General features: G+C 39.0%; 2 protein-coding genes across 2 annotated transcripts in view; both read right to left on the bottom strand.

Moving 5' to 3' along the window:
- The window catches only part of DNA2 (DNA replication helicase/nuclease 2), a gene marked incomplete at both ends in the record, with an annotated part of 37,494 nt that extends 33,268 nt beyond the window's left edge, over positions 1-4,226 (bottom strand). Inside the window, 4 exons of the mRNA XM_081075427.1 lie at positions 694-873; positions 2,296-2,443; positions 2,962-3,161; positions 4,192-4,226. Coding sequence (XP_080931553.1) covers positions 694-873; positions 2,296-2,443; positions 2,962-3,161; positions 4,192-4,226 — 563 coding nt within the window. The remainder of the gene's footprint in view (positions 1-693; positions 874-2,295; positions 2,444-2,961; positions 3,162-4,191) is intronic.
- Positions 4,227-12,114: 7,888 nt separating this feature from the next.
- SLC25A16 (solute carrier family 25 member 16) overlaps positions 12,115-13,907 on the bottom strand; it is a 29,749-nt gene continuing 27,956 nt past the window's right edge. Inside the window, exon 9 of the mRNA XM_081074195.1 lies at positions 12,115-13,765. Coding sequence (XP_080930321.1) covers positions 13,609-13,765 — 157 coding nt within the window. The 3' untranslated portion in view covers positions 12,115-13,608. The remainder of the gene's footprint in view (positions 13,766-13,907) is intronic.

Raw genomic sequence — 13,907 nt, forward strand, 5'->3', positions numbered from 1 at the left:
GTTGTTTTAATAATTAATTCTCTCATTCTTAAGATTTACAGCATATCTACAGATTCTGTAAGTCTTAAAGCCAAACCCAATGCAGGAATAAAATCCTATTGCTCTAGTTCAAACCATCCAACATGAAGCCTAGACAAAAAGCCTAGACAAATTCAGACCTCCACCTTCTCTGCAACTCCCCTTCACCCCTCAAATACCACACTTTGCTTGAGTAGAAAAACCGAGGATCAAAGAATGTTCTTATGCTATAATTAATTTTGCTCTTAGTGAGAATATGAGTTTTAAGCTGCAATCTTAAAATAGAAAGTACTGCAAAATAGGAAGTAGTCATTTAATAAGTCCTTTTATACTTGATTTTCAAATGACAATGAAAATCAAGTTTTGGAATAAGAGATTTGAGATACTGGAGTTAAAGGCAAAGTTTTCATGTAGAATTAATTCAAGTTAAAATCGACTTCCTTTATTAATAATTAAATTATAGTGACATTCATACAAGCCCATGTGATGGGTTTTAAGATGGTACCCTTAAGAATCTGCCATGTGGCTGGTTAGCTCAGTTGGTTAGAGCGTGATGCTAATAACACCAAGGTTGCCGGTTCCATCCCCGCATGGGCCACTGTGAGCTACACCATCCGTAAAAAGAAAAAGAAAAAGAATCTGCCAGATCAGTGCTCAAAGTCACACAAAAATTACCAGTCATTCCTAAGGATGCACAATTCTTTATAGTCTAGCGACTTAGAAGCAGTGATGATTAGGTGCTTTTCATGGTTTCCTTCTTCATTCTGTACAATATTGACTGCTAATACCAGGTACCGGTTATCCATTCCTCTGCTCAGGACTGTTTTAGAAAAGGAAGCTTCCACCTTCTGAAATCTAAAGCATACATATACAAAACTACTGTAGCACAAGCATGAAATAAGAAGCCATCCAATCTCCTTCATCTACAAACCAACCTTCTAGTTTTTAGGCTTGTTTCTTCTAGAAAGCTTACCACAATGACTGTTAGCTAAAACAGGTAAAAATTAAGGGCAAGGACATAGCAGAATTCCTATCATAAAAACTTACCAGAAGCAACGCCATTTAAAACATGCTTATGATATGGACTTTTCCAAATGTGAGCACCACGATTATGAAGATTAAGGAGAAACTGGACAACATTAAGCAACACATTCCTACCACTAGTGGAAATCTTCTCAAAGCACAAATAAAAGGAAATGTTTTGGACACTACGCTGTTTGTAAATAAAACACGTTTGTTACAGAAAAGAGTAGGGTGGGGTGGTTCGCTGGAAGGCCTACTGTGAGCCACAGAATTATATTAATCTTTAAATTCGGAACATATTTAGAAATTATCTAGTCCAATCTATTATTTAATACAGGAAATTCCTCTATAAAATCTCATTGAAGATCAACCTGCCCCTGCATTGTAGAGAAAGCAAGCTTGACATATCAGATCATTCCTTCATAAACTCAGGAATTTCTTTCATTATGGGCAAGTCAACATCACTCCTTTGATCCTCCTGAAAACCGAAAAATTATCTCTTCTAGAAAACATTAAATTTCTCGAGTCTTTCCAGTCTGATTGCAGTAAGACTCCAACTGAGTCCAAAGTCATTATCTCTCTCCAATTATAACACCAAATGCCTTTCATATAACTCTAAAATTATCTTTGTCACCCACCCTAGGTTCTATTATTTTGTAACCTCCTCATCCATCTACCCTACGTAGCTCCAGGCCATGAATTTCCCAAGATCAGCTGAGACGCCTTAAGGACCTCTCAGAAAGAATTGCTGATCAAAACCCAGAACGCAAAGATCCGTCAACAATAAGTAGGACCATTGTGTTTGCTATGGAAAACAATTCCACACCACGATTGTGGGTGAAGTTTCCCCGACCATTTACACTGAGATGAGGGTGCAGCGTTCTCCCTGGAATAAGTTTTCCAACTACACATCGAGAAAAGCATCTCACAGTTGCAATTTCCTTTTATGAAGACATTGAAAGTGGCTGGGACTCTCCAAATTCGGGAAAGATGTGAAATCAAGGGAAAGAATGAAGTGCTGGGCAAGAGAGTCTCCAGGCTCTGGTCCGAGTGTGGCCTCAAAGAGGACCCTGCGAAGCAGACCCCAACTCCGGAGGCTCGTCTGGTGCCCCGAGACCTGAACCGGGTCGGGTCACTCTGTCCCCAGTCCCTGTCCGCGGAGGCGTGGGTGCGGCCTCTCCCGCTCCTTTCTTTCAAATCTCCCGCTTTGCTCCCAAGCCCTCCCCACCCCACCCCACCCCCAGCTCCGCTCACTGCTCCGCGGGCGGCTCAGCCTCCTCCCGGAAACTTTTCTCCATCAGCAGCTCCAGATCACCCAGCTGCTCCAGATCACCCAGCTGCTCCATCCCGACTGCGGAGACCGCAAACGGTCGCCAGGTAAAATCCGAGCCCGGGAGCAACACTGTAAAGGGAAAGGAGCGCGGGCTTTCAAGACGCCGTGCGCATGCGCCGACTCGCCGAGTTCTCTAGTGACCTGCGCGAGCCGCCCCTCCCGCAGGGAACTTGTTCCACGTGGAGCACAGCACCTGGGAAACCCAGGCCCTGAAGGCAGCTTTGCTCCCTTGCCTTCGGTTTTGGAAAACAGGGAGTCTTCATAATCTGACCCAGGCTAAATGCTCCTGCCCTGTCTTTAGAGATGCCAACCCATGCCAAATGCATGCTCTTCGTTTGAGCAGAACCTTTTGCAGTTGCCCAAACCCAGGCGTCCCTTTTCAGCCTTCGGAATTTTGCATTCTCTGGAAAACAACCTCTCTTCCTCCTTTTTGTTTTTCCTGAAAACTCACTGAGAAAATAGAAGCTGTCAGGAACTTCCTGTCATGCTACGAATAAATCTACAAATATCCACACCTGTCTTATAACCTTTTTCCACCTTTCAACAGTGGACAAAGCGATACTCCTATCAAGGAGCAAATCCTCTACTTGTACTCAAGATCTCAAGGTCTCTTAATATTCTCAAGGGCTTTGCTTCTCCACTTATTCCCTCATTCTCTGTATCATCAATCTGTCCCTCACTATTAGATCGCTCCCAGGCTTGTGATAGAGCCCAGTATCTCCCATCTTTAAAACATGGTACCGTGAAGGAACTTACTCCATCCTCACAGCCACCCTCCGGAGCAAACCTTTAAAGAATTTTTTTCAAGGCTATCTCGAATTCCAACTATTCACTTTCCTTTTGTTTTTAATTTTTTTAATTAAAAATCTATTTTTACATATACAGAATATTAAAAACCACCTTGAAAAATAATATACTATAGATTATTTAAAGTATATAAAAAGCAGTAAAAAATAAAATGATCACCTCATAAGCCTGTCAACTAACTTAAAAATAACCTTTATCAAGAGTTGTCTCTCACAATCATTTTTATTTTCATTTATTTATTTTTTAATTAAATTTATTGGGGTGACAATTGTTAGTAAATTTACATAGATTTCAGGTGTACAATTCTGAATTACATCGTCTATAAATCCCATTGTGTGTTCACCACCCAGAGTCAGTTCTCCTTCCATCACTATATATTTGACAATCATTTTTATTCATTTAAAAATTGTGATCAACGTCTTGGGAAAAACATTGGAAAAGGCTTGCCTGTAATAGATACAGATTTTGCACCCATGACACCAGCTAAACTGGTTTTCCTGCAACCGCAGGCCCTCCTCAATCTCCTTTACTATCTCCTCATTCTCTCCCAATCTCTAAATGTTGAATGTCCTCAGAGTTCAGTTCTCAACAAATTTATCTATCCACTGGCTTTCTGGTTTATTTCATCCATTCCCATGGCTTTTAAATGCCACCTCTCTCCTGCCAACTCTCAAATTTATATTTATAGGCAAGACTTTTCCTCTGAATTCAAGATCGAACTGCCTACTTGACATCTATACTTAGAAATATTATTATCCAGGAGGGGGGAGTTCTCAATTATAACATGGTCAAAATGGAACTTTTTATTTTCCCCACAAATCTTCTTCTCAGTAATTGCACTATTCACCCACAGGATAAGGTCAGAAACACAGAAATTATCCTTGATTCCATTCTGTACTACTCACATCTAATCTACACGCCGGCCCATAGAGTCTCCCTCTAAAACTATCTTAAATCTCTCCACACTTTTCCATTTCCACTGTCACTACCTGATGATTATGATCTCTCACCTGGAAAACTGCAGATGTTTACACGTGCTTCCCATTCTTGTCTCCTTGCAATTCAGTCCTTTTCCCCAATATTTTATCATGACAATTTTCAAATGTACATAAAAGTTAACAAATCATTAGCTAGAGCTCAATGTTTGTTTATGATAATTTAAATTTTTAATGTACTTATATGTAATTTTTTAAATTTACATACAATGAAATGCACAATCTTATGTGCACATTGAATGAATTTTGACAAATTTGTGGTTTTTCTTTAAATTTTTTATTTATTTGTGTTTTTTCCAGGACCCATCAGCTCCAAGTAAAGCAGTTCTTTCAACCTAGTTGTGGAAAGGCCAGCTCACAATGGCCCATGTGGGGATCAAACTCGCAGCCTTATTATTAAAAGTACCACACTCTAACCAACTGAGGTAACCAGCCATCCCTTGACAAATGAATTTTAACCCAAACCCCTGATAAGATACAGAATGTTATCGTTAACCCCAGAAAGTTCTTCCATGCCCTTTCCCAGACAATTCCCACATCCATCCCTACTGCAAAGACAACCACCAATCTGATATTTTTTCACTGGAGGTTAGATGTGTCTACTCTAAAATTTCACATTATGGAATCATATGGCATGTACTATTTTGTGTCTAGCTTCTTTCATTCAGTATAATGTTTTTGAGATTCACCCATTTTACATAAATCAGTAGTTTATTCCTAGTGATTCCAAGGGGTTCTTAGGATTCCAAGTAATATCAATTTCAGCATAGTGGTTACACATTTATATAATTTAAGAAGTTATCCCCCTAACTAGTCTATTACCCACCTGGAACTATACATAGCTAATACCATATTATTGACTATATTCCCTATGTTACACTTTACATCCCCATGACTACTTTTAACAACCAATTTGTACCTCTTAATATCTTCCCATTTTTCAACCAAACCCCCACCCATCTGGCAACCATCAAAATATTCTCTGTATCAAGAGTTTGTTTCTGATTTGTTGTTTGTTTATTTTGTTCTTTAGATTCCACATATAAATCACACCGCGTCTGTCTTTCTCTGTCTGACACTCCACTCAGCACAATACCCTTCAGGTGCATCCGTGCCACCACAAATGGCAAGAACCCAGTCCCTTCCATGGCACAGCAATACTCCATTGTATATATGTACCACCTCCTCTTTATCTATTCACCCATCAACAGACACCCAGGCTGCCTCCACATCTTGGCCACTGTAAACAACGCTGCAATGAACATATGGATGCACACGTCCCCTCCAAGTAGTGTTTTGGGTTTCTTCGCATAAATACCCAGAAGTGGGATTACAGGTCCTTCTTTGTCTCTGTTATAGCCCCTTTGTTTTAAAGTCTATTTTGTCTGGCATAAGTATGGATGTTTCAGTTTTTGTTTGTTTTCATTTTCATGAAATATCTTTTTCAATCTCTTTACTTTCCATCTGTGTTTGTGTCTTTCAATCTGAACTGATTCTCCTGCAAGCAGCATATGTAAAGCTGCTAGTTGCAGGGGGCGCAGCCCACCACCCCTTGTGGGAGTTGAACCGGCAACCTTGTGGTTGAGAGGACGCGCTCCAACCGACTGAGCCATCCGGGAGCTCAGCGGCAGCTCAGCTAAAGGTGCCGTGTTCAATCTTAGTTGCAGGGGGCGCTGCCCACCATACCTTGTCAGACTCAAGGAATCCAACCGGCAACCTTGTGGTTGAGAGCCCACTGGCCCATGTGGGAATCGAACCAGCAGCCTTCGGAGTTAGGAGCATGGAGCTCCATCCGCCTGAGCCACTGGGCCAGCCCCCTCCTATCTCTTTTGATTTGAGCATTTAATCCATTTACATTGAATGTAATTTGTTGATTAATATGTATCTACTGCCATTTTATTGCTCATTATTTTGATCTCTTTTTCCCCCATCTTAAGGAAGTCCCTCTAACCCACCTTGTAATACTGGTTTGGTGGTAAAGGAATCTTTAGCTTCTTCTTGTCTGGGAAGCTCTTTATCTGTACTTCGATTTTAAATGATAGCCGTGCTTGGAAGAGTAGTCTTGGTTGTAGGTTCTTACTTTGAATATTTCCTCCCAACCCCTTCTGGCCTCCAAAGTTACTGTTGAGAAATCAGCTGACAATCTTATGGGGGCTCCTTTATATGTTACTAGTTGCCTTTCTCTTGCTGCTTGTAGTATCTCTGTCTTTAACCTTTGCCATTTTAATTATAATGTGTCTTGGTGTGGGCCTGTTTGGGTTCATCTTGTTTAGGATTTTTTGTGCTTCCTGGGCTTGTAGGTCTATTTCCTTTGCCAGGTTGCAAAAGCTTTCAGTCATTATTTCTTTAGTCCCTTGCTTTCTCCCTTCTCCTTCTGGTACCCCTATGATGCAAATGTTGTTATGCTTGATGTTGTCCCAGAGGTCTCTTAAATAATCCTTTTTTTTTTTTTATTCTTTTTTCTTTTTGCTGCTCCGATTGGGTGTTTTCTGATACCTTGTCTTCCAAATCACTAATTTAGTCCTCTGATTCATCTAATACATTCTTCATTTCAGTTATTGTATTCTTCACTTCTGAGCGGTTATTTTTATGGTTTCTATGTCCCTTTGTATGCTTGTTATCTTTTTGTTGAAGTTCTGAGTTCCTTGAGCATCCTTATAATAATTATTTTGAACTCTGTCTCTGTTAGGTTGCTTGCCTCCATTTTGTTCAGTTTTTTTTTCTGGAGTTTTCTCCTGTTCTTTTATTTAGGATGTATTTCTTTGTTTCCTCATTTTGCTGCCTCCCTATGTTTGTTTCTATGTACACATTAGATCTGCTATGACTCCCAGTCTTGTCCAGGTGGCCTTATGTAGTAGTTGCCCTCTGGGTCCCTGGCACAGTCTCCCTGGTCACCTGCTCCAGGAGTGTCCCCTGTGTGGGTTGTGTGAGCCCTACTGTTATAGTTGAGACTTGATTGATTTTGGCACATCAGTGGGTGGGATTGACCCTCAAGCTGATGGGTTGTGGGGATTGGCATGTCCACAGCTTATAGGCTACTGTTGAGGGGGCTTACCCCAGTGAGTGGGATTCACCCCAGTGGGCTCTGGTGCCTGTTGTGACTGCCCTTTGTGGGGTAATTGAGCGATATTCTGCTGTGGTCTGAAGCCAACTTCCAGGTATGTTGATTCTGGGGCCTCTTGGGAGGGGCTCCAGTGCAGGCCTAGGTCACCCACTGCCTGTGGCCAGCCAGGGACCACTTGGTAGGAGCTACAAAGCAATTCAGGGTTTTTTGCTGCCTCTGCTAAACCTGGAGACATGTGGGAGAGGCCACACTGTGAACCAAGGATGTCTGCCACTGGTACTGGGCCTGGGATAGCTCTGCAAAAAGCCAGGACACCTCAAGGCCCGCTGCCACCTGCCAGTTCCCTTAAAGTTCAGCCACTAATAAAGCCTTGTGCAGTGTGTGAGTTGAGTGAGGCAGGGTCTCACGGAGTCACTAGCATAGGAAGAGTTTTATTTACCAGGTTAATGTAGATTCTGCTTTGGTGGCAGTGCTGAGCCTGGAACTATTCAGGAAAAGTCTCAGAGCACACTGAGGACAGTTGTCACCCACCTGGGGCCCATCGACTCTGTTTTGCAATGCAGAAGGAGCTGGCTGCTCACCAAGAAAGTGCCTGTAGCATTGGGGGAGTTGAGTATGGCAAGGTCCCAGTGAGTCAGCAGGGCAGAGTGCCAAAGTTCACTGAACCAATCAGATTCAGATTTGTCCATAAGCATAGGGGGCGGGCTCAATATATTAAAGATGGCAGCCACCTACCTTGCTGTATGGGAGGAGGACCCCACATGGGAAATGTCCTCCAGCCCTGGCCTTAAAGCCACACACCTCAGTGTGCATGCCATATGCCTCTAACACCCGCCCAAGTCACTGTCGCTCTGCTGGAGCCCAAGGTGAGTGCCTGTGAGTGAGTGAATCTGTATGCAGGCTGTTTAAGAGGACATCTGGGTTTCCCACAGCCTTCTGTCCACAGGGATGGTTGGGATCCTCACTATTTTTCACAGCCGGATGTTAGGGGGACTCCTCTTCCTGGCACCAGTACTCTGGGCTGGGGAGCCTGGAATGGGGCTGGGGTCCTTCACTTCTTTGGGAAGAACCTCCACAGCCAACATATCCCCCCCTATTTTCAACCATCACATGGAGATTTGGGACCAGCCCATTTTGCGTCTCCACCCCTCCTACCAGTCTCAACGTGACTTCTTTATATCCTTAGTTATAAAACTTCTGTTCAGCCAGACTTCCAATGGTTCTCAAGGTCATTTGTTCTAATTTAGTGGTAATGTTAATACGTTCACAGAAGGAAGCAGGAACGGTGTTTACTCCGCCATCTTGGATATTCTAATCCATGGTTTATTTCTCCACTTATATAGATCTTTAATGTATCTAAGCAACATGTTGTAATTGCCAGTGTAGAGCTCTTATACATTTTTGGTTAAATTTAAGTATTTAATATTTTCTGATGCTATTATAAAATTGTTTTTATTTTCCAATTGCTTCCTGCTAGTACATAAAAATGTACTTTTTTATATTTACCTTATATCCTGAGACCTTGCTAAATTCACTTATAATTTCTAGTAGTTGTTTTGTAGACTCATTAAAACTTTCTACATAAATAATTGCATCATCTGTGAATAGAGGCAGTTTTACTTCTTCCTTTCTGATCTTTACTTTTTTTTTTTGATCCTTACTTTTTAAATTTCATTTTCTTACCTAAGTTCACTGATTAAGCAACAATTGTGACACAGGGCATCCTTACATTCTACCTGATCTTAGTGGGAAAGCATTGAATATTTCACCATTAAGTATGATGCTAGCTGTAGGTTTTTCTTAGATACCTGTTATGGTTATCTAATGGTATGTGTAAAACAAAAACAAACCTCCAAACTTTAGTGGCTTAAAACAATCCTTTTTTAGCTTATGAATTTTCAATCTGGGGAAAGCACCAGCTGAAAGGTGGAGGATCCACTTTGAAGATAGCTTACTGAAATGGCCAGCAAGTTCATGCTGGCTGTCCGTTCCTCTATAGGGGCTGCTTGGCTTCCTCACAGCATGGTGGCGGGATTCCAAAAGACCAGATGGAAGCTGTTTCAAAGTTATAACTTCAGAAGTCACTTAGCATCCCTTCCACTGTAATCATAGGCCCACTCAGCCAGATTCAAGGGGAGGGAACACAGTCTCTACCTCTTGGGGTGAGTGTCGATGACACATCAGAAAAGCATGTGAGTAGGAAGTAGTACTGGAAAATATAATCTGACAAAATACCCTTTATCAGATTGAGGAAGGTATATTCTAATGTGATTAGTTTTTATAATGAATTGATGTTGAATTTTACCAAGTGCTTTTTGTGCATTTATTGAAGGGTACGATTTTTACTTTTTTATTCTGTTATCATGGAAAATTACACTATTGAATTTAGATCGTTAAACAAGTTGGCATTCCTTGGATAAACCCAACTTCGTCATGATATAAAGTTTTTTATATATTGCTGGATTTGATTTGCTATTATGTTAAGGATTTTTCCATCTTTGTTCTGGGAGGATACTGATCTGTAGTTTTCTTTTTTTGTAACCAAAAAAAAGTTTCTCAGGTTTGGGTATCAAGGTTATGCTGGTATCATAAAATGAGTTGGGAAATGCTGTCTTCTAATTTCTAAAAGTTTGTATAAGATTATTTCTTACTTAGATGTTCAATAGAATTCACCATGTGAGCCTGGCGTTTCCTTTGCAGAAGGATTTTGATAAATTCAGTTTCTTTAATTGCCTATGCAGATTTTGTTTCATCTACCGTATGTCAGCTTTGGTTGTGAGTTTCAAGACATCTGTCCATCTCATACTAAGTTGTCAAATTCCTTGGCAAAGAGTTATTTAGAAATCCCTTTTCTTTTTAATACCCATAGGATCCACAGTGATATCTTCTTTTTCATTCTTTTTTTTTTTTACTTTTATTTATTTCAATTTAAGTGTGTTTTTCCAGGACCCATCAGCTCCAAGTCAAGTAGTTGTTTCAATCTAGTTGTGGAGGGTGCAGCTCACAGTGGCCCCTGTGGGGATCAAACTGGCAACCTTGTTAAGAGCACCACGCTCTAACTAACTGAGCTAACCAGCCCCCCCTTCTTTTTCATTCTTGATAATGGTTATTTATATTCTTTCTTTTTCAGTTATCAGTCTAGCTAGGGCTTATCAATTTTGTTGATCTTTTCAAAGAACCAATTTTGGGGGTTATTTTCTCTATTGTCTTTTTTGTTGTTGTTCATTTCTATTTTAACTGCAAACCGTTGTTGGCAAAGTGCTTCTTGTAAAAAATATAATCAGACAATTTTATCCCCCTGCTGAAAATCTCAAGGGCTTCCATTGCATTTAGTATAAAAGACAAAATAATTACCATATCTTTTAGAACCCTACACGATTTGGCCTTTGTGTACTTCTCCAATCCCATTTGTTGCTACTCCTTCACACACAATGTTTCATTCACACTGGCCTTCTCATATTTCCTTTGTCAAGCCAAACTTTTTCCTATTTCAGGGTTTTTGTATGTGCTATTCTCTTTACCTACACCATCCTTCCCCCACGACTCTTTGTATGGCTGTTTCCTTTTTATCCTCCATATTTCAGTTAAAAAGTTCTGCATATCAAAAAGCTTTTTTTCTCAACCATTCTAAAGTAACTCTGCTTTTTACATCCCACGTTATTTTCTATCATGTAATCTATTTACTTCTTTAATAAGCATTTGCACAAACTGTAGTCATATTATTGATTGGTTTATGTTCATTGAACATGTTCAAATTTATTGACATTAGAGTTTTATTTGAGCAAGATACTACTGTGCAGTACTGTGTTAAAGTATAGCGTCATAGCTAGTAGACTAGGCTGTACATTCAGACTGGCTGAATTTGAATCCTAGATCCACGGTTTACTGTGTGATCTTGGACAAGTTACTTGATCTCCCTGGGCCTTGATTATCCCATCTGTATTAAAGGAATATTAAATAGTACCTATCTTATAGTATTGTTGTAGAGATGAAGTTAAGGCATCAAAAGTGCTTAAAACAAGTATCTCATATATCATTGGCCCAACTCTGCCAGACAATGCATTACTCATAAGTTTTATTATTTGCCATTCTTCCTGACTGAAATTAGCGACAAGACATTTCTGTGAAACAAACCAAATCATTTTCCTTCCAAATTGCTCTTTCCATAAACTATTTATGCCTCATTTCTCTCTACTAGAATAAAGGTCTCCAAAAACAGGGACCAAGCCTTCCTTCTTCCCATCAGTTTATCACTGAGTACCAATTATCATGCCCCCCACAACCATGATCCTTGGCGGGGATGAAGGCATGGCTCTACCCTTGAGAGCACCAATTGAAGGGACATAGGTAAACAGGCAGTCACCCCAAAGTGTGGTACATGCTCTATTAGAGAAAACCCAGTGTTAGCTGTTATTGAGCATCCAAATCAGATAGTAGGTCAGCTAACAGACCTCCCACGGTAAGGCCCCCATAATGCTGACATTATGCCTGGCACACAATGGGTGCTGAATAAATAGATAACGAATACCCTTGGGGAGGATAGGGTAAAATATTATACATACCCACTAACCTTTCCACCTCCATGCAGACAACCGTTCAGAGTAGGAGTGGTATCTCCCTTATCAATCCCTAGACCAGATGACTGTCCCATTCTAATCTGAGGACTGTAACCACCTAAAGGAAGAAAAAGATAATAATGGGGATCAAAACAGAAACAGTCAATCTTCAAATGGAAGATAACCTGAAAGATGCACTTGGGTCATCAATCTGACATAAATCAGATATAAATAGTCATTATCTTAAAGATTCTTCCATTCTGATTGCTTATGTTTAATGTTTGTGCTTCAATAATGTAACTAGTTAAAAGAGAGAAATATTGTTAAAATATGAATAATATTTATTTTTAATGTCCTATGTATTCTATAAAAGACATAGAATGCAAATTTTTGTTTAAAAAAATATTCGCAGTCCTTTTTATTGATAACATAAGTGAGATACTTATTTTACACAGTTAAATTATCTTGAGATTTGATAACAACATTTAGTTACAGTGTAATCGGAAAATGAAAAATATACAAAATAGTTTTAGGAACACATGTGCTGTATTTCTACCTGCAAGTACACTTATAAATCATACAAAGATACATATTTATTATAAAATAAAGACTTTGAAAATGAAACCAGTTCATCTAATGTTTTACCAAGGTATGATGAGAGATCTTTTAGGCAAAAAAAAAATAAAAATTGAAGCAGAAAAAAACACTTTCAACTTGGTTTTATGTCTTAAAAATCACATCAAATCTACAAATTGCTATTTCTGAGGACAAAACTAACTGTTCCCCTCCCATTTCTGTCATGCTTATAATAAAACATAAAAAGTACTCTAAACACAAGTCGAATTCTTACACTTTAGACCATTTTAATATAAAGAATAGCAATTCAAATCATTTTTACATTTCTACTTAAGTTTATATTGCACTAAAATTATTTTACATGGAAGAACTAGTTGATGTATCATGACCTTAGAAACATTCTTTGACATTCACATCTATATTAATAGATATTTCACAGTCCACATAATAAATTTTCTAGTATACACCAAATCATTTAAAAAAACCAAAATCTAAAATGCTCATCTGTTTTGGGAGCAAAGATAGTATTTATTATCACTGCCTTTGGAAAATACATTGACTTTTTAAAATATTTAAATCAGTTGTAGTACTTGGTAACAACATTTGAGGAATATCTGAAAATTCTTCATTTATGGTTGAGTCTCTACATGACTACTTTTTAAATACAACATTTATTTCTAAAAAAATGAAGAGAAAACATGTTTGTCCTTTTATCCAGTGGAGCAGAATTATGAGAAGAGAAAATAATAAGAATAACTCCATGCTGGCTTCTGAGCTATAGTTTATACAACTTAAAAATTCACTTCTCATCATTCTGCTGCAGTACAACCAAGCCTGTTTATAATAATAACAATAATAACCAATATTAGAGTCTTTGGAAATCATGATTACAATTAAAAGCTTGGACCAGCAATGATAAAGCTAATGGCAACCTCCTGAATTCCATTTAAGTTAGTTCTCCTTCCAAATGACACTTTAAAATGGTTTCAAATAACCTAACTGATTAGCCAGCATCAGTTTAGGAATTTCTTTTCAGTGTTCTACGGTATAACTTTAGGCATCAAAAAGTATAGTAAGCACTTTTGACTTGTGATGAATAAAAAAATCAAGTACTAAAATACCAGTGGTTTCTGTGACAGAGTAAATATCCCCATTCAAGTAACGTGCTCCCCAAAATTAAAGTAATATTTTATTTCTCCCTCTGAGAATTTATTAAGGAAATCACAATTTTTTTTTTCAGTTGAGGTGAAAAAACTGCTTCATAAGTTCATACGTTGTAAAAGCCACTGCTTGAGAGGGAATGCAGCGAATGTAATTCAGAGATAAACCGCGATATAATCCTTTTCGAATTCCATGGTGTCCATAGACATACTTCAGAGTCTCCCGCATGGTACTGAAAGACAGTGGTTAAATGATGACACTTTTATGCCCACTCATAAAGAGACAATTTCAGGATCCATAATAGCATTTTTAAAAGAAGCTAAAATACCACCTTGAATAGCTTTTGGAAGGCAAGTGCTAAAACAAGTTAAAAA

This window comes from Rhinolophus hipposideros (genome assembly GCF_964194185.1).
Source record: "Rhinolophus hipposideros genome assembly, chromosome: 15".
Taxonomy (NCBI): domain Eukaryota; kingdom Metazoa; phylum Chordata; class Mammalia; order Chiroptera; family Rhinolophidae; genus Rhinolophus; species Rhinolophus hipposideros.